This window comes from Sminthopsis crassicaudata, chromosome 5 (genome assembly GCF_048593235.1).
Source record: "Sminthopsis crassicaudata isolate SCR6 chromosome 5, ASM4859323v1, whole genome shotgun sequence".
In the NCBI taxonomy this organism is placed as follows: domain Eukaryota; kingdom Metazoa; phylum Chordata; class Mammalia; order Dasyuromorphia; family Dasyuridae; genus Sminthopsis; species Sminthopsis crassicaudata.
In genome coordinates, this window is record NC_133621.1 from 107,242,359 (window position 1) to 107,263,003 (window position 20,645).

Below are 20,645 nucleotides of genomic sequence, written 5' to 3' on the forward strand. Positions count from 1 at the left end.
ATTAAACCATGATATCAAACAATTTATTAACTTCATTCATGAATTTCAGAAATTCATTTATCACTGAACTGAATCTGAAGTATGCAAAATTTACAGTGAGTCACAAATTCAAATTACATACTCATCATGGTGAAGGCAGTAATCCCTAAGATAATATAAGCAATTGTATATATGTTATATGTGTAAGAAACAGCATCCAGATACATACCAGGGAAAGGTGCATAGGTATCAAGTTGTTTAACCCCTTCTTCCAACAAACTAAGAGAGAGCTCCAGCATTGGTGATTCATTCAGAAGATGATACATCAAACTAAATCCTGGAGGTTTATATGCTATGATTTCTTCACCTAAAAAGAAATAATCTTCATATTCTTCTTCATTCAGGTATTCAAACATCAAAAATTAACCTATTTATTGTTTTATAATAACTAGCCCCCAAATAGCATATCCATACACAATCTTTACAATACTATAAAGTAAAATCTAACGTAAATGATTACTTTTGTTTGTAGGGAGCTTTGTGGTTTCTTAATGACTTAGAAACATTATTAAGGTGAAATTTCATAAGTGTGCTTCTGCACATGTAATTGCTCAATAAATGTTTGTCAACTAACTGAACTCCATAAGGAGGTTTCCATGCTTGGTGAAAGGATCTGACCCAAATTTTCTGATGTGACAAACATGTTAAAAGTGAAAAATGTTTTTAAATACCTAATTTTTAACTTCCAAATTACAAAAGTAAAATATCTAATATGTTTCAACATTTAAAATAAAAAGAATCAAATTACCTCGCAATTCTACAAACTGGTCCACAAAATCTTCCATCTGGGGTTCATAATCTCTGAGCAGTTTATAAAACACCTCAAGCACCACCTCAGCAACTTCCCACTAAGAAAAGAAAATCATATTTTTAATTAAGGTATCATTAAGGAGGTAGGAGTTGGCAAGATAGAGAGCTTACTGAAAATACTTTTCTTGATGGCATTTGATTCATTTTATATTCTTGTTCCCCCATAAAAAGTAAATAAACAAATGTCTTTTGTTTTATCATCTTTTTGTATTTCATGTGTAAGAGGCTTATTTATTCATATGAATATTTATACAGGTAAATAATTATGTATATTACATCCACTCAAATTTTTTTTCATTACATGAGAAATTTTTTTAAAACAAAAAACTGTGCCTTTTACCTTAAAGTACTATAATTTATTATATCTGCTGACTATGTAAAACCAAACATGGACTCTGGCTTCTCATGAAGTTTTAATTTTCCATACAATTCAGCATTTCATATTTTGAAACTCCATTTTATCTTATGCCCTGCTCCCAAACTTTCCATATTTTGAAGATGTTTGACGATGGATTGATCTAGCATGTACCAAGTATACCAGAGCTTGAAAATTCTCAAGTGATACTTGTGTGCACACATTACCTAATCCACTCCAAAGCACTAATTATGCCCTGTGAGAAGCCAGTATCTTCAAACATTTTCTAATATGTAAATGAAAAATTGATGGAGTCAAAAAGAAAATGGCAAAATGTTAACTGTAAAAAAGCAGAGAAAAGGTTGTTACCCAAAAAGACTCTTTCCTTGTTTCCTCAATGAAATCAGTGCCTAACTCCTGTATTCCTATGAGGGGACTTTATCAAATATACTGGCACTAATCAACCTCAGGCAGACACAAAGATGAATTTGATCTTGATCTACTTTACTTACCTTGTCATCACCCACAAGTATTCCACTTTCACGTTCATGAATGCTTAAATTCCTTTATCTGATCACAATCTTTAATCTTTCCCTCAGCCTTACAACTCTTAATCCTCTCTTCATCTTGATCATATTTTCCAGTTCCTCTATCTATCCCTCAGTTCTTTCCCAGACCTTGCATTAGTTATACCCTCATCCCTTTCTATCTCAACCTATAGGTAAAAAACTAGTTCATCTTCTCTTGAGTCCCTCACTCCCTCATTCTGTTGCAGATAATGCTTTCCCAAATCAACTTTAGATTATTCCCATAACCATGTGCCATCACTATTCACATGCTTTTAAGGAAAATTAGGAAAAACCAGAAAAATCACGTTGACTAGGGCCATTACAAATTTATGTTGCATAATCATGTAACAAGGCAATCCTTCTGACATCTCTTTAACCAATTCAATATAACAAGATTCAAAATCTTTTCATTACTTTTCAAACATTACATGGCATCCCATTCCAATCTAACATCACAGATAGCTTTCTCCATTATCTCTTGATTCATCTCACTCATATATGAAGACATGTCCTCCTCCTTGCCAAGTCATACCCCCTTCCATGCAATTGCTCCCATTCCATCCTGTCTTTTCCAGCATAGTACCCCTCTACTCTCACAAATCTTCAATCTCTCCTTTTCTCTCCCTTTCTATAAGTTGCTTTCCTGTTTTTGTCCGCTTGCATTTTTGATTTCCTTCACAAGTTAATTGTATTTTATTTCAAAGTCCGAATCTTCTTGCACAACTAACTGTATGGAAATGTATATATATATATAGTATTTAATAAATACATATTTAACATGTATTAGTCTACCTGCCATCTGGGGAGTGGGGGAGGGGGAAAATTGGAACAAAGGTTTTGCAATTGTCAATGCTGAAAAATTATTCATGCATTTATCTTATAAAAAGCTATAAAAAAAAAAAAGAATAAACAGTACAACATTTAAAAAAAAAAAAAACTCTCTATAATCAGAGTTTTCCTTTCTTCTAAAGTGTCAGTAGTTTGGCTTCCAACATCATTCTTCAATTGAAACTACTCTCTCCAAAGTTATTAATGATCTCTTAATTGTCTTTCTCATCACCACATCTTGGCTTCCCTAGTCTTCTTCAAGATTTGATTCAAATAACATGTTCTTTTCAGATTTCCCCCTTATTTATTCCTACTAATGCCTTACCCCTAAGATTGTGTACAATTTACACCACTCAAATTTCATGCATACATAGTTATTTACTTAGTCTCCACCATAAAAATGTGAGTACCTTGAGGGCAAAAACGATTGGATTTTCAACAGTACAATATTTTACACACAACAAACAAGCCTTTAATAAGTTTTTTGACTGTTATTGAAAGAATATGAAAGAAATCCTAGACTATGTGATTACAAAGTAAGAACAGGATGGAACAATGCATACTTGGGTAATAGGTGCTAATGTCATACTGATCTCTCTGGAATTGAAAAATATTTCTTAAAAATCAGAAAATACTAATCATCCAGTACTATATAACTATCATATAGAATGCAATTGGTAATGAAATGTTTGACAATAAAACCAGAATATTACTTTTGTATTAATAGTAATATTATTACTATGTATGATTATATTAATAATGTTTTTAAAAGTTCAGACCATAAAAACCCAGCCTGGAAAAATAATGCAATATCCTTTATTACTCATGAAATCCCAAATTTGGGATTGTATCTAAATCCAGTGAAAAACCATCATTTACTGGTGAGTACTAGTTCTATAATACCTAGAAGATGTGAGCTGTCCAGGAATTCTTGAAAGACAAGATCTTTTGAATTCTCAAAGGCCAAGATTTCAACAATACAGATAGTCTTTGTTTTTCTGACAAACTTCTGGATAAGTATTCATTCTAACGCACTTGAAATTCATAACTTATAAAGTGTCAAATATTTGACACACTATAGAAGTCTGACATCTAAAAGAGTCACAAATTCTAGAGGACGTCAGAGGAAAGAACAATTATTTACTGATATAAGTAAATAAGAGAAATCCTCTGGTTTTAACTGCAAAAACCAACCTTTTTTTTCTGATTCATGATGATGCTAAAGATTGCCAAATATAAAATGAGATAAAAATTGCTCCAATGAATGTCACTGTATCTTCCAACTGCTATTTTTAAAAAACAGCAGGACAGCAAATATAATTTTTTTAAGCTAGAAACTGAGTTTCTAGATGAAAAATGGCTGAATGAATGTTATGGAATATTACTGTCTATAAGAAATGATGAGCAGGTTGATTTCAGAAAAACCTGAACTTACATGAACTGATGCTGAGTGAAGTGAGCAGAACCAAGAAAACATTGTACACAGCAACAAGATTATGAGATGATTAACTATGATGGCAATTCCAATAAACTTGCGATGATAAGAGTTATCCACATCCAGAGAGAGAACTATGGAGATGGAATGTAAATCAAAGTATAGTATTTTCACCTTTTTGTTGTTGTTGCTGTTTGTTTGTTGTTGTTTTTTTTTTTCCCACCTATACTGGATTGTTTCCTGACTATGGAAGGGGGTGGGAGAAGGGAAGGAGAAAAATGTGGAATGCAAGGTTTTTCAAAAGTGAATGTTGAAAACTATCTTTGCACGTATTTGGAAAAATAAAAAGGTTTTAAAAATTTTTCTTTCTCTGATAACCACTCCTCTATAGATTTTGTCTCCTGAGAGAATGTAAGCTTCTTGAAGGTAAGGACTATCTCCTGTCTTAATTTGTAATCCTAGTGCTAAACAAATAGTAAGCATTTAATAAATTCTTTTCATTCATTCAACATCAAAAAAAAAAAAGTTTCCTTTTCACAAAGGCCAGTAATATTTAATATAGATTATATTTATATATAGAAATATAAACATATTATATATATATTACATGAATTAATATAAATTATAAATAATTAATATAAAAATAAATTATAAATAATATAAATTATTTTAACATAAAAAAATTTTTAAAGGAAAAGAAAATCAATGAATATTGAAGAAGTTACCTTTTCAGCTGCTCTGCGATAAGCTCTAGTGCGAAATCGAAGAAACACAGAATCCCTGAGGAACTGCAAGTATGGGTCAAAGCCAGGTGGACGTAGTCCAGCCCCCAAGTTAGATGGAAATGAACTTTCTACTAGTGTGCTAATAAGCTGACAAAAGGCCCTTGTCAGTGGATATTCTTCACACCTAGATTCTATTTCATTTAGTTCAACCTTAACCAATGGAAACAAACATTGAAGACAAAAGTTAAAAAAAAATTCACATTCAAAAAACGGAAGCTAAGTCACTCAAGCCATTAAAAAAATATTCATTAAATATTATAACATTCTTGCAATATGTGAAATAACAAAAATAACAGATATGGTTCATGTTTCAAATAAATGAAAATAAGAGTTGGAACACATGGATATTATGTGTACATATCCACATATACATATTACACATGTCATCTATGTATGTGTATTATACACCACTACACATACACACACATTACAGAACCAACACTTTCTAATTTTTCAATCCAGTGTCCTTTTTGATAAACTGCATTGTACATCTCCAAATACCTTTTAACTTTACTAAAAGAAATTTAAAAGACTAAAACTAAAACACTGGAAGTAAAATCAAAAGAAGTACATTCTGATTTTAATAGATTGGCTCAAATAACTAAGGTGAATCTAGAAACAACAGCTCACATGGCTGAACAAAATGGACAATAATCTATTTTGTAATTCTGAAATTCCATTAAAAGAGTCTTTATAAATCAAGTACCCTGTTAGCTTTAATTCAAATTCAAATCTATGCAGAATTTGTTACAATTCAGCACTTTTAGAAAACTTCTAAATCTTGAATGGGAAATACATAAGATCTGAAAATAATATAGCAATATGATAAACCAATTTCTTACAGCTTCCCCCAACATTCAATGAAATTTATGAAGTTAATATTTTGGCTTATAAGAACTATTTACCTCAATGCCAATTGCTTGTCTCTGGCTTGGAATCCTTACAGTCTGTAGTATCTTTTAAAAATAAAAAAAAGAAAGAAATTAGGAACATTTCTATTCTGTCCATGAAGTGATGATTATCATACTGGTTATTACAGGTACTATGCTTGATTATATTTTACAAGTCCACTGACTTTTAAAATAGCACTTCTGAAGTTTCTCCATTTCAATTAAAAGTATGTCAATTAGATAGGTTTTTAGCAATTCTCAAATATTAGCAACAAACAAACCCTTTCCTCATTACTCCAGTAACAGAAAATGAAAAGGTATTTCTAGAATGAAATCTTATTAATAATGAACTGCTGATTTTTAAATGTGAGTTTACCAATAGACCTATGTTGTTGCTGTTTTGGTTTGGTCATTTCAGTCACATCCAATATTTCTTGATTGTCTATGGGGTTTTCTTGGCAAAAATACTTGAGAAGTTTGCCATTTCCTTGTCTAACTCATTTTACAGATGAGGAATTTACAACAAAACCCAAGCCAGTCCTATACTATGAACATATAACTGATATACTTTAAGTCTGTTTGTGTTGGTATTGTTACTAGTAGGCATTACTCTACAAAGTACATTTAGAAGAGCATGAGTTGAAATTTATTCTACCTGTGTATATTCCAAAGACTGCCAGAGGGAAGCAGCAATTTCAGGAGATTTTCCAAAGGCTGTAAGTGTCTTCAATAGCTCAGCTTTCAAAATAGGAGGGATGCTACACTGCAGGAGTCCCAGGATGACAACGACAGGAGTCCACTGAGGATGCTCACAGAGAGCCAAACGAGCATTCTCACTCTTAAGAATTAAGCATAGAAATAAAAAATCAAAGGCATGCAATTTCAGGACCTTGGTTTTATTACTGACTTAAGAAAATATCAGTTACATGACCTGATGCTAAGTGAAGTAAGTAGAACCAAGAGAACATTGTACACAGCAACAAGATTATGTGATGTTCAATTCTGATGGACATGGCTCTTTTCAACAATGCGGTGATACAGGCTAATTCCAATAGATTTGTGATGGAGAGAACTATCTGCATCCAGAAAGAGGGCCATGGGGATTGAATATGGATTACAACATAATATTTTCACCTTTTTTGTTATTTCTTTGCTTTTTATTTTCATACTTTTTTTCTTTCTGATTTCTCTTGCACAGCTGGAAATTTATTTTAAATCCTTAAAGCAGTATACAAATATCAGCTATTATTACTACTGATATAAGACTATGAAACCTCAAAGAACAACTCTAAACAAGCAGGACGACATTAAAAGTAAACGTGACATGGGACTGCAAAGAAAATAAAAAATCTCTATTGTCCAAGGAAGAGCTGAGGGAAGGGAGGGAGGGGAGAAAGTACTATATATGGACATGAACAAAGGGGCAAAAACATAAATGGGCCTAGAGAGTAAGCAGAACAATAGCCTGACTTATTGGATTGAATCTATTAGACCATCTTGGAAAACAGACAGAATAGGTAAGCTGGGTCCATCAGGTAATAAACCTAAAATGCTAGACTAAGGAAACTAAACTTATTCTGATCTCCTTAAAATGGTATTTTATAAAAACATATCTAATACTTGCAGAACTGACTTGCAGAATTTACAGAGATGAACAAAGAAACCAAGTCATTAATTCTGAATTAAGCATCTGATTTTGTTGTAATACAGCCTGCAACTCCTCTATCTTTAGCAGATGGTCTTTGAGAGCTATTTTAGCCAAAAAGTCTTAAGCCCTTTGCCCAGCTAGTAATGAGCTTTTTCCAAACTTATACCCTGTCCTTTACACTAGGCCCATCCTGGAAGTTCACTTGGTAGGACTTGTCCTTGTGCTCTGCCGGCACAACACTTAAGAACACAGGGTCCCTTCTATGCTATTATGAGGCTTTAGAATTGAGCTCCTCGGAGAATTCTTACTATCAACATAGAAAAATCTTCACTGGCATACATCCCCCACTGCTGAAGAAATAGCAATGAGTTTTAAACATCAGCAAGAGTATAATTGCAAAATTATGGATTATATTTTAACTTTATTTAACTTTGTTATAAAGTCCTTCTTTATACCAAAATGTTTTTCTGACTTTGACATTTCTAGTGTTTAGTTTGTCCTAATGAGTCTGTGTATATGTCCACCTGACATGAAGATCATTATGGCATATTAGGTGCAAGTCATATTTATCACTCTATGGTTTTTAATTACACAAATCTACTCCACCTAGCAAAGAGCACATAGATAGAAGTCTTTATCTAGAGGGTCTGATTACCTACCCATGTAATGATTGTAGTTGTAAGCTGCAAAAAAGCAATCAATCCGTCCTGCTCTTTCTGGGTGATGCCTCGTAAAGGGAGATGCCGGTACTGGACGCTATCTGCACTTGGCAGATCTTTCCTTAAATGTTCATGATACAGCATCAAAGAGTGAAAGAAATGTTCCCAAGATACAGGACTGCCACCTGCTCCTTGAATGTTTTCAGCTGTTAAGACACAATATACTATTTCTTAATTGCTTAGAGACAAAAGTTGAAAAACAACTTTTAAATGATCAACTTCTGCCTGATTCTAACTTTGTTGGTTATTATATTGTATTCTCTCCATCACTCTTTTCAGACCTTCAGATTAATTTTCATATATTGTCCAATATGAGATCATGCCAATGTATCAATTAGCTCATGATTAACATTTATGGGTTAGTCAGCCAAAGTCCCTCTTTAACAACAAAGTATCATCATATAGCTATAAAAAGGGCTGCTTCTTTCCACAAAGAGCAAACAAGTATTCCATTGGGAATTAAATTTTATTATCGTATATCATGAGGGGTGACAGACATTGTGTGCTCAGAGAATAGTTTTGGACAAAAGTGTGCCATGGAATAAGGCGGCATAATAAAATAAATAACTTGCACCACTAGAGGGAGTACTTAGAAGAATGAATGCACAGATCTAAAGTTTCCCAAATTTCTGAAGTATTAGGATAATATTAGGACCAGGAAATATTGGTTTTGCTAAGACCTGTACTGATCAGATTAACCTAAATTAAATGGAAAGTTTGAGAAAGCCTAGAGAAAAACAATTAAACTGAGTAAAATATTGTAAATTATGTGGGAAGACTAGGTATAAAAATAAACTTTGCTTTTGACAATAGATGTGACCTTGAAAAAGTGGGTGAAAACTAAAATTTGGCAAACTGAGTCATATTTTTTTTTCCACACACCAAATCATGGAATTTATTTTTAATTCACTGAATAATACATTATGTCACATGGATTGAATTCCCAATTTTACAGTTAGCTCGACAAATGCTATTGAATTGGCTTAGACAGGTTTATGAAATCTTATACAATTTTGCACTAACATCATTCTGGCTGATAAATGAGCTTTGCCATTCTAAAATATATATTTGTGCCTCTTCATTTGCGGTGATAAAACTACTCAAATTTGTAATATAAAAGAAAAAATAAATATGAATTACTATGACTATGATATTGCTTTAATGACTAAACAAAAACATTATAAAATAAAAACAAATCTGAAGATTAGAGATTTAGTTCAGAAACTCATACCAATTAATTCTACTTCCTATGCATGACTAGAGTGAGATCTTCTAAGCAAGAAATAATCATTTAAATGAGAAAACCCTTGCTCTCAACTTCTGTCTGTAAATATCTGATTGAAATATTAAATTGCCTAATTATAAATTTAATGTATTGAATTGATAACTGTTTTGACTTCAAATATACTAAAAATATATACTAAAAATAAAATGATGTAATTTTGTAAAGAAAAGTGCTTTTAAAATTGAGAAATGAACTAGATTAAAATAACTGCCCTACATAAGACTGTTAAAACTCATAATTCATTTGTGTATACCTTGGTAAAAGAAAAATAACTTGGCTTTAATTGTAAATATTTTTTGTATTCAAATGATTCTCATGATCATAGGGGAAAATATGGGCTACAGATATTTTTGATTATTTCATTATTAGATATTACACAGAGAAGAAAATTCTATAACATCTTTATAATATAAAGCAACTTTGGTAGCAAGAATGTTACATTAATAAATTTAATTTAGTTTTTGTAACATTTAAATTTTACTTAAATTAAATATAAAATAAGGAATAAACCAAATAGCCAAAGAGAGACCCAAAAGGAAAATAAAAGCAAAATAAGTAAACTAACAAACAAACAAACAAACAAAAAAAAAAAAGTCTCATGTGCTCAGAAGAACATCAGGGAAGATACTGAATCATATTTTAAAATGGAACAAAATAAAACTTCCCAGATACCAGATGATTAACAGTACACATCAGATTTTCCCAAAAGTCCACATTCCTGCCTTGTCTACTGGTTTTCACTACCATAGATCAGCCTAATCTTGTCACTTCCTATCTTGTTCAATATTGATAATAAATACTGAAAGAGAATTTAATATACATAAAAAATAAGCATCACTGTATAAAATTTCATCAGTACTTATAGAAAATTTCTGAATTGCTCTTACCATGACTACTGCCATTGACTTTCAACAAACTGAAACAGTAATGAGCACACTGTGGCCCACTGGCCAATCCCTGGAGCATTTTCAGATATGGAATATAAATAGTAGGAGGAAGTAGGTCTCCCATTTGCCTAACAAACTTTGATAAGACAACCTGAAAAAGAAAAAAAGTCTGTAGTTTACAACAAATATATCTTTGCTCCATATTAAAATAGTTCAGTTTAAAATCCATCACAGTTCCAGTTTAACAGGAGGCTCCCAAAACCACATAACATTCTTAACTCAATTTTTCAACATTCACTCAGCTTTCAAACCTTATTACTTCTACCTTCATAATATCTCTCCTCTACATTCTCTTCTCTCCTAACACTGCTACCATTCTGGTTTATCACTTCCTACTTTAACTACAGCTACTACAGTAGTCTTCCTGACACAAATCTCTTTTTACTTCAGTGCATTCTTTACTCAGCTGACAAAGGAACCTTCCTAAAGTATAAGGTCAATGATACTATCTCTTTGTTCAATAACCTTGAGTAGCTCCCTATCATCTCCAGAATCCAATATAAAATCCTCTGTTTGGTTTCAAAGCCCTTTATAACCTGTATCCCTTGTCCCAAACTATTCAGAATTCTTATACCTTACTCATTTCCATGGTCATTGTGTTCAGTTTCCAGATATATTCACTGACTGTCCTGCAGAGCCTGCTATCTTCCCTTCTTATTTCTGCCTCCTGGCTTTCTTTAGTTTCACCTTCTATAAGAGGCTTTTCTCAGTGTTCTTTAATCTTAACTCTAAAATTTAATCTTAGTACCTTCACAATGCTGATTATCTCTAATTCTTATGTGTATATAAGTATAAATATAGTAATATGGATACATACACACATAAATATAGTTTACTTTGTTACTTTCAGGTTGACTCCCCTATTAAGGTATAAACTCTGAGTTCACAGTCTATTTTTGCCACTCTTTATATCCCCAGTGCCTGCCACATAATTAATTTTCAAATGCTTATTGGTCACAAATTCACTTCCAACTGTATAAAAGAATTTAAACTGAGAGGAATTGTTTTATGGACTTGAAGTGACATTTATTTAAAACAATGCTAAAACCTCATGAAGATCCAAGAATATTTCTAGGCAACTGACATCTTAGATATATAAAAGAGACCTCTAGAAAATGACGTACCTAACACAAAAAAAGCCCATAAGTATATTTTGGGATTAAAAAAAGTAAATGTTTACTCCTGGAATTAATTCATTAAACTAGGAAAAGGTAATATATGAAACAGGATATTTAACACAATGGAGCTGGTTATTTTACCTCCACATCTAATCCTCAATACCATTTTTTTCCTCCTTTGCTATTTTGCTTCTCTTTTCTTCTTTATTTTTCCCTTGGTCTATATGAAGTGGAATCCCATACATATTCCCACATTAATTTAGGCAGAAGTTTAGAAACATTTACAGAGGAAGGGGAAGTCAGAGGTTGACTTTCTCAAGGTCATGCAACTAGGAAGTGGCAGGAGTCAAAACCAAATCCTCTGAGTCCAAATATAGGATACCTTCTCCTGTGGCTATTGTCTAGCAATTATAAAGGGCTTTAGTATGCAAAGTGCTTTACAAACATCTCATTTTATTCTCAAGACTACCCATACATGCTCTTATTACATACATGCTCTTATTATGCCCATTTTATAGATGAGGAAACTGAAAGAAGCAAAAGTTAGGTGACTTCACACAACTAGGATGTGTCAGAGGCCAGATCTGATCTCAGTTTTAACATTCTATCCACTTGGTCACTTAGCTGCCTCGGATACCCTGCTATCTCTCTAAACATTACAAATTACAGGCCAGACTAAATGACAAAAAATTTTTTTTTACAATTACACAGTAACTTCTAGAATTTCAAATCACACAAAAGAAATCAAATACTTAGTATTTTACTATGGCAATGCCAGGTTTTTTACATGTCATACAAATCCCAGTTTAACAATTTCTTGTTATATTATATTATATTGTTATATTAGGTTTTTAACATGCCAGCATCATGCTTATTCTTGACCTGAAACATAGTAATATTTACCATGACCTTTAGTACTTTTTCTTCTCTACTCTGGCCTAGCCTCCTTTCCAATTTTATGAGAGGAGTGCCAACCATTTGGTCTTTATGTCCAAAGAAAACTGAGTAAAAAGACGATGAATTAGAGGGGACTCTGGAAGGCCATAAAGGACTAAGACATCCATAAAATGCAGCAATTAAAATAGACTGCTAAATTTCCACTGAACTAAAAAATTCTTGAATTCTAAGTATTCTTTAATCATTATAATACTATATATAGCACAAATACTATATATATATAGTATATAGCTATACTATATATAGCACAAAGATGGACATGCCTTAATTCTAGCTACACTATCTGGAGTGACATAAAATTAAAGGCTTCAATTATTTTAAAACATTGGAAAATTTAGAAACCAGAAAAATAAAAAAAGAAAATGGATAATTAATGACTACGTACAGTCTTTTGTTCCAAGGAAATAACTAAAAATAGTGGGACACAATTAACAAAACAATAAAAGGTCTAAGTCACCTGGCGTTGAGGGGGTCTCTGATGAGCTACCCCTAGATAGGATCCCATTATAGTGGAAGTCTGGAGAGGTTCTGAAGGACACCAATATTCCAAAGCAAGCTCCAAATTAAAAGGGTTTTTTTTATACAGCTCAGCAATCTGCAAGTTGTGAACAAAGATTTTTGAGGGGAAATGTCAATCTTTTTTCCTTAACAAAACATTTAGAAATTTAATGATTACAATCCTAGTATTCAAATGTTTGTTAAATTACTAACTATAATTATTAAATAATCACAAATGTCTGATGAAGAGTCAATGACCTGATTCCTCCCCTTCCTCTCCTATCCAATCCATCCCACAATTGATTTTTCTAAATAATTAAGAGAAACTGTGCTATGTACTAAATAGACAAAATCTGTATTCATGATCCACCACCTCTGATACAAACTACCAGTAAGGCTCAAGACAACTTATTTAATTTGTAGATGGCCCCAGGCCAGTAAGACATTGCAAGATGCTATAAAAAAATATCTATATGGTTCAGTAAAATATCTATATGGTTCAGTAAAAGGAATTTCTTTACTGGGAGTTCCTTGGACTAATTAATAACAAGTCCAGAAAAAAAAAAATAACAAGTCCAGAAAAAAAAAGAGGAAACACTAAAAACTGGAAGTACTTGAGGAAAGCTAAATATTACCAGAAAAGCTGAATTTAGACAAAATTACATTTTGGCTTCCTTTCAATTATCCACATTCCATACTAACTCTTTCTATGAGACTCAGACACAATTAATTTCTATGTAAAATAACATTTAAAATATTCATGATTAAACAAGAAATGATGACAGTTCATAAATTCTCTCTTCACATATGAATTAACTTAAGGTAACTTAAGTTCATAAAGACAAAAAAAAAAAAAAAAATTTAATTGTATCTAATAATCTGGCTTACCAAAAGCATAAGATGTTCCAGATCTCTCCGAAGTGAAAGAGGAAGGTCATTACCCATATGCAAACTCATGTGAATCATTCGAGCATCTTCATCTGCTCTATTTCTCAACTGTTTCACCTATTACATTCATTACACATGTTAAAGACACTTATTAAAGGTAATGAAATTTTTAAAATAGGCAGCCTAAGATTAAATGTAAAAGAATGTTTTTCTTTTAACCTAGTTGTACAATTTTAATGAAGTGAAGAAATTTACAGCTGACTTAATAATGCATACGTTTGATGCTACAAACAGGGATAGACTATTTGTTACTAATCTTTCCAAAAGGATAAAAATAGAATACATTTTCACATTAAAAACAGTACTACATAATAGTATTCTAACAGTAGAATCCTGAGTCTTTCCATTCCCAATTGTCTTAGAAGAAAATATGAAAAGTCAAAATCTTCATTGCAAATATGCACACAAAATCAAATTTTTATGTACTTAATTTGTAACTGTCAAGCAAATATACTTTCAGTTCAATGAAAACAGAAAAGAAAGCAAACCAGTGAGAAAAATTCTTAACTTTTGGACACTATTAATTATTATTTTCTTCAAAACAATAAAACAGACCTCACTCCCAAATGAAATGCTACCTTTTCGTGCAAATGAAATTATATTATATTATATTATATTATATTATATTATATTATATTATATTATATTATATTATATTATATTATATTATATTATATTATTATATTTCTTTTTTTTGGGGGGGGGGGGAGGTTTGAGGCAATTGTTTACCTAGAGTCACACCTCTAATAAGAGTTTAAATAATTTAAGGCTGGATTTGAACTCAGGTCCTCCTGACTCCACTGCTAGAATTACCACTGAACAAATGTATTTCAATATGGACATCACACATGGTCTTTACAATGGCAAGATTATTCAGATTCTTATGACCATATATTATAGGAATATAGAGATCTTTTAGTTTAACCCCCTAATTTTACAGATGAGAGAAACTCAGGTTAAATAATGTATGTTGTTGTTTTTTTAAGGTGTTCCCTGGCTACCTCAAAAACTTTTGTGAGCTTTTTTTGGCCACAGAAGCATACTAAGTTGAAATTTTTAGGAAATAGCACCCAAGAGACCTCCTCCTTAGAAGTTTATTTAAAGTCAAATTACTAACTAAGCAAAGTCTGTATTTTCCCCTAGGTTTACACTCAAAAGGATCTGATGTCATCTATAAGTTGACATTTTTCCATTTCATATGTAAAAATGTTGAAGTAAAATCAGCTCTAATACTGCTCATTAGAAACCATATTGTTCATACATTTCTGTACACAGAATCATCCACTTATGTACTATTTATTCTCCTGAAACCAGTTCTCTATCCATGATAAAAATTCTTTCCAGGCAGTTAGGTGGCACAGTGGATAGAGCATCAGTCCTGAAGTCGGGAGGACCTGAGTTCAAATCTGGTCTCAGTCACTTAACACTTCTTAGCTGTGTGACCCTGGGCAAGTCACTTAACCCCAACTGCCTCAGCAGGAAAAAAAAAATAAAATTTTTCCTATCAACTCAACTCAATTAGCAGAATATATAATGCTATCTATTGTCGTGATTCAGAAACCAAATTACAATATAACAGAGTAGAGCACGAACATTTAACATTTTCATAAGTCAGTTTAGTGAATAGATTCAAAGTTCTGCCAATTTTAAAAAGTTTGGCTTGTTTCCAAAACAAAGCTACTTTATCAAAGTTTAAGTTTGTTGTATTTATGTCCCGATTCTGTGTTTCTATAACTTACCTTCATTGGCATAAGTGCAAGGAAGTCTGTGATGAGATTATGAATTCTGCGGATATAAAATTCTTCCTGGTAGAAATTTTCTGAACCCACTACAGACTCAGTTAAGAAAAGGAAGATATTATCTGCAATTGCAAGCTCTGCCATTGCTTCATCGGCTTCTGTAAATTCAGCAAGAGCTTAAAAGAAATTAGGAAAAATAATAAAATAATTACTCACTACTTTGCAGAATACCAAAAAAGCTGACAAAATGCTATTCACTGATGTACAAATGAATACTGCATTCATTATACAGCACATATTTATATTAAGGAAATAGTCTGCCATTCCACAATCTCCACAGGATGATAGGATTAAGGACAAATAACTACGACGGCAAGGGGTGGCATCTAATATGACCAAACATAATTTCTGGACTACCAATATCCTAGTTTCACAATATTAACATGGTACTAAGGGTTGTGCTTCAAAACTACACAGGAACAGCCTTAAATTTATCTAAAAGAAGCATATTAAGGAATGACCTCACAAAATGTGACACAGTCTAACTAAAAAAAGAAAAGATATTAAGACACATTAATAAAATTTATTTAAATTTTAAATCTCCTAAATTTAAACCACCTTTCCTAAAAAACTCAAACAAAGTGAGTCTGTTTTTGTTTTTTAATTTTACTGCTCACCATGGAGATCAACTTTACAGTGAAGAGGACCAGGAGGCAGGGAAGCTCTCTTTCCCTACTCCCACTAGTTCCCACAGTCATTTTCACTGACTTTCAGAAATTGTGTAGGCAGGACAGAAGGGTCTCAGACAATAGAAGAATCAAGTCTTTAATAACATTTGCAGAGTGTATTAGCAGACATATATGGGAGACATTAAAGTTCAAGAACAAGGCTATGTCAGCTTATAGCCTAATAGATTAAAGTGTCAAAAAAATTCTTCAAATAGTTTCAACTCAATAAATTTTTCTACTATAAGTACATATATAATCTTATACATCTTTTTCCAATTAATTCAGTTTGCTGAATTTGCTCAAAGGCATCCTATATATATATATATATAAAATTGGATTCTACTTGCTCTTTTTAAAAGATTAGTAATTCCCATCAGAAGCATAACTGAATTTCTTTGCCTTAGAATTAAGTAACTTAAGGATACTTAAGGATACATGTATATCTGAAAAACATACTATAAAAATTTACACTTGATATAATATTAAATAGCTTCCTATACTAATAGACGTTTCTATCTCAATAAGCAGATGCCATTTCTATTGGCACTGCAGTATGTAAAACAAATTACAGGTTTTGTTTCAAAAACTTCAGAAATGACATTATTTCTAATCAATTTACCTGGCACATCAGAGAGCTGAGAAATCCCTCGCAATGCCAATGCCCAGGCAAGTCTAACAGTGGCTTGCAGGCCAGGTAGTTTCCAAGGCTGTGAGTCTTGAAGGCGTGAGTGAATTGATGAAATATACTGCCTCTCTGTTAATAGTGGTAGTTGATGAATTATATCTGAAATTGTAAAGTGGATCATTAGAGCAAAAACTGCATAAAAATTATATTTTCACTTCCTGAATTATCCTAATTAAACTCACCAAATTAGTCAAGAAGCCACTCAGCCTAGACCAGGACTTTAAACTTGCATTGGAGTGCATCAGACAGCTTACTGAAGAGACCTAACTCTATAGGTTCTAATAAGAAATTGTAATTGTCTAGATTATCCTATTTGTCACAGTTGAAGTAAAAGAGAAGAGACTTGGAAAAACAGTTCACAGGTAAGGTAAAGACATCACCCTTCCATCAACTGTTCCAATTAAGGGGACAAGGATGAGATAAAGAATTTAGCTAGGGGATAACTAAGAGACACTTGGAAAAGAAAAAATTCAAGTTCTGTATCTGACACACATTGCTTCTATAAACTTAGGTGAATTAACCTCAGTATTCCAGAGAAGTGTTGTAGAAGAAGTGTCTATATCAGCATTGTCAAGAGTTTCCTCATAAGGAGTTAGCTCGTATAAGGAGCCTAGGTCTGGGCCAACAAACAAAACAGAATTATATGTTCAAACATTTGATTACAATTTTGTTGGGAATAAGAATTGTATTACTATTTCTTTTAGATTTTCTCAATTCTAAAGGAAATCTGTTTAAAAGTTACTAAATTGAAAATTTGAGGCAGCAGGGAAGCCAGGTGGGGCAGTGGATAGAGCACCAGCCTTGAATTCAGGAGGATCCGAGTTCCAATCTGGTCTCAGACACTTAACACTTCCTAGCTGTGTGACCCTGGGCAAGTCACTTACCCCCAGTCTCAGAAAAAAAAAAAGAAAATTTGTGGCAGCTAGGTGGCATAACAGATATAGTGCTATCCCTAGAATTTAAATACCAGCATTATGACCCTGACCATGTCATTTAATCCTGTTTGCTTCAGTTTCCTCACTTCTCATATAAGTTGGAGAAGGAAAAGGCAAACTACTTGAATATTTTTTACCAAGAAAACTGTAAATGGGGTCACTTTACAGGAATATGTAGCTCAAAAAATGATTTCTAAAACCTCAGTCTCAAGACCCTCCTTTAGAATAGATATTTTTAAAAGGTTTAGGAATCTTAAATAAAAAATAAACAATTAGAATTATGTACCAGGCATATAGAATTCATTTATTCCAACTGCAAAGGTCAAAGATATAAATGGAACTATGTGTCACATATAGGAACTACTCAATACAAAACTGTACATATTTAAAATGCCATTTTACATGTGGATAGCAAAATACTGGTAATAAAATAACATATGGAAATAACTTTATACCATTTCTCATTTTAGCAAAATTTTTAAGTGATCAAATTAAGCATTAATCCCCCAATTTCAAAGGCATAAAAAAATGCCTATTTTTACATGTAACAGCCCATTTCAGAACTGGATTCAGATCCCATTTCTATCATGTACATATCACATTACAAGTCACTGAACTTCTGGATATCCTAAACAACTCTCTATGGCAATGAAGCTACAGAGCAACTAATTGCCCATGGCCACTGGTGGAGGGAGTTTCCATACCAGGAACTCCCCAATGCAATGAAGTCTTAGGTCTAGATGAAAAATGATGAAAATAATACATGCCTATAACACATCAATACAAACAAGCATGTTTACACACATACACTAACATGCTAGCATACTCATATACATTCATGCACACAGTTCTCTTCTCCCTCTTTCCCTCCCTCTCCCCTTGTACTCTCCCAGTACCTTCTCGGTCCTCTGCACCCTGTTCTATAAAACTGATATCAAAGCAATAAAGGAGAGCCATGACGAGAGCCAAGTTCACACTATCCAATGACCCAGAAGCTTCAACTGTTACTCTTTCTAGATGGCCGATAAGGAGCAGAGTATCATCTTTACTTAAAGGTGACTGGCAGGTCCAGGAAAACAGGCTTTCTGCCAAAGATTGGCGGCATTCTTTGATGAGATCTGAAACCTAGAAGTCAAATATACAATTCTCATTATGAATCAACTACAGTGAAGCTAGATGGTAGCATGGCCTAATTAAGTGAAATCTATTTGAATCCCAAGTCATTTTTAAATTACTTTTAAAACTGTAGCCAGCCCTTGCCATTCAACCCTTTAGGACTAAAGTGCCATATGGTACATGAAAGTTATTCATGAATGAAGCATTCACCTCAGGTGCACAGGTAAAGTGATGAGACAGAGAAACAATTTTCAGGCAGTTCCCTACAGTTGGCTGCCCTACCTATCTTAAAGTGTTATAGCATTCATTCCTTATGGCTAGATCAGACGTATATTTTAAATAATTTGATATAACTACTTTTACTTTTTTTGTTTGGTTGGGTTTTTTTCCCCTGAAGTAATTGGGGTTAAATGACTTGCCCAAGGTCATACAGCTACGAAGTGTTAAGTGTCTAAGGCCAGATTTGAACTCAAGTCCTCCTGACTTCAGAGCTGGTGCTCTATCTACTGCACTACCTAGCTTCCCCATTACTTTTATATTTTTCAGAAACATCTTAAGAAGTAATTTGGATGAATCCTTGCCTCTTTGCGATGCTTTTCACTGCCCAAGCCTCTCTCCCGCTGCAACTTCTCAAACTCATTATTCACATCAATTTGAGACACCAGAGTTAGAATTTTATGAGTCAATCCCTGTTCCATTAGTTCATCTGTAAAACGTGTTGTCATGGAAACCAGCTCCGGACTATAATAATAAGAAAAAAAACATTATGTTTAAGTCAAAACAATTCACTTTTTTACTTTTTAAAATTTAATTTAAAAACAACTAGGATATACTAAAAATTATCCCTTATGTAATTCTTATGTTTTGAAATCTCAACAGGCTTCCATCCCATGTACATTCTCATTTTTCATATTGAATCAATGTATTACATGTTTTAAATTTACCACAGTTTTCAGGTAGAATAAAAAAGTCATTGTTCAGGTTATTACAAATATTGTAAAAATTGTAAATATTGAGTCTCCATGTCACTTAAGTTAAGATGTACATGTAATTCTAATTTTTTAAGTTTTGCAAACCAAGTGAAATCCAAAGAAGTAAGCAGACCTTAGTTCTAGTGTCCATGTCTTGCCTCGCCGTGACTGTATCAAGGCTTTGAGAGAATTTGCAATGCATCGCTTTCCATCCCAGTACAAAAGAACTGCTACTAATCCTCTTGTAAGACCAGGAAAATGAGGCTGCTGGTGTTCTCCTAAAAGTGGGAAGATAGTAACGAAAAAAAAATTTACAAGAAAATGTAATACATATAAAAAATAAAGGAAAGACAAACAAATAGCAGAAAAACAACATAATATTAACAATGCATTTACATCACATCTGCTTAGTTTAGAATATATTTCTGCTTTAAATGATTACTACTTTTACTTTTGCTCATAAAGTTATGTTTTTATTAAGCATTTACTACCTGAAAGAGGAATACAAAATATGAACATCCAGTTAACACTGTTTTAAAATATTCTTTCCTCAAATCAAATATATGTTGTACACAGCAAAAAGTATCGTTGATGAATATTAACTTAACAGCAATATGTGAGATAATCTGAAGCTTCAGTG

At 32.6% G+C, this 20,645-nt stretch overlaps 1 protein-coding gene across 1 annotated transcript in view; it reads right to left on the minus strand.

Annotated features, from left to right (window-relative positions):
* NUP205 (nucleoporin 205) overlaps positions 1-20,645 on the minus strand; it is a 77,820-nt gene that overhangs the window by 46,332 nt on the left and 10,843 nt on the right. Inside the window, 14 exon segments of the mRNA XM_074267835.1 lie at positions 209-346; positions 788-887; positions 4,762-4,971; positions 5,727-5,777; positions 6,367-6,549; positions 8,019-8,224; positions 10,251-10,401; positions 12,843-12,980; positions 13,772-13,888; positions 15,571-15,746; positions 16,918-17,082; positions 18,815-19,043; positions 19,616-19,775; positions 20,139-20,283. Of these exon segments, the coding sequence (XP_074123936.1) occupies positions 209-346; positions 788-887; positions 4,762-4,971; positions 5,727-5,777; positions 6,367-6,549; positions 8,019-8,224; positions 10,251-10,401; positions 12,843-12,980; positions 13,772-13,888; positions 15,571-15,746; positions 16,918-17,082; positions 18,815-19,043; positions 19,616-19,775; positions 20,139-20,283 (2,169 nt within the window).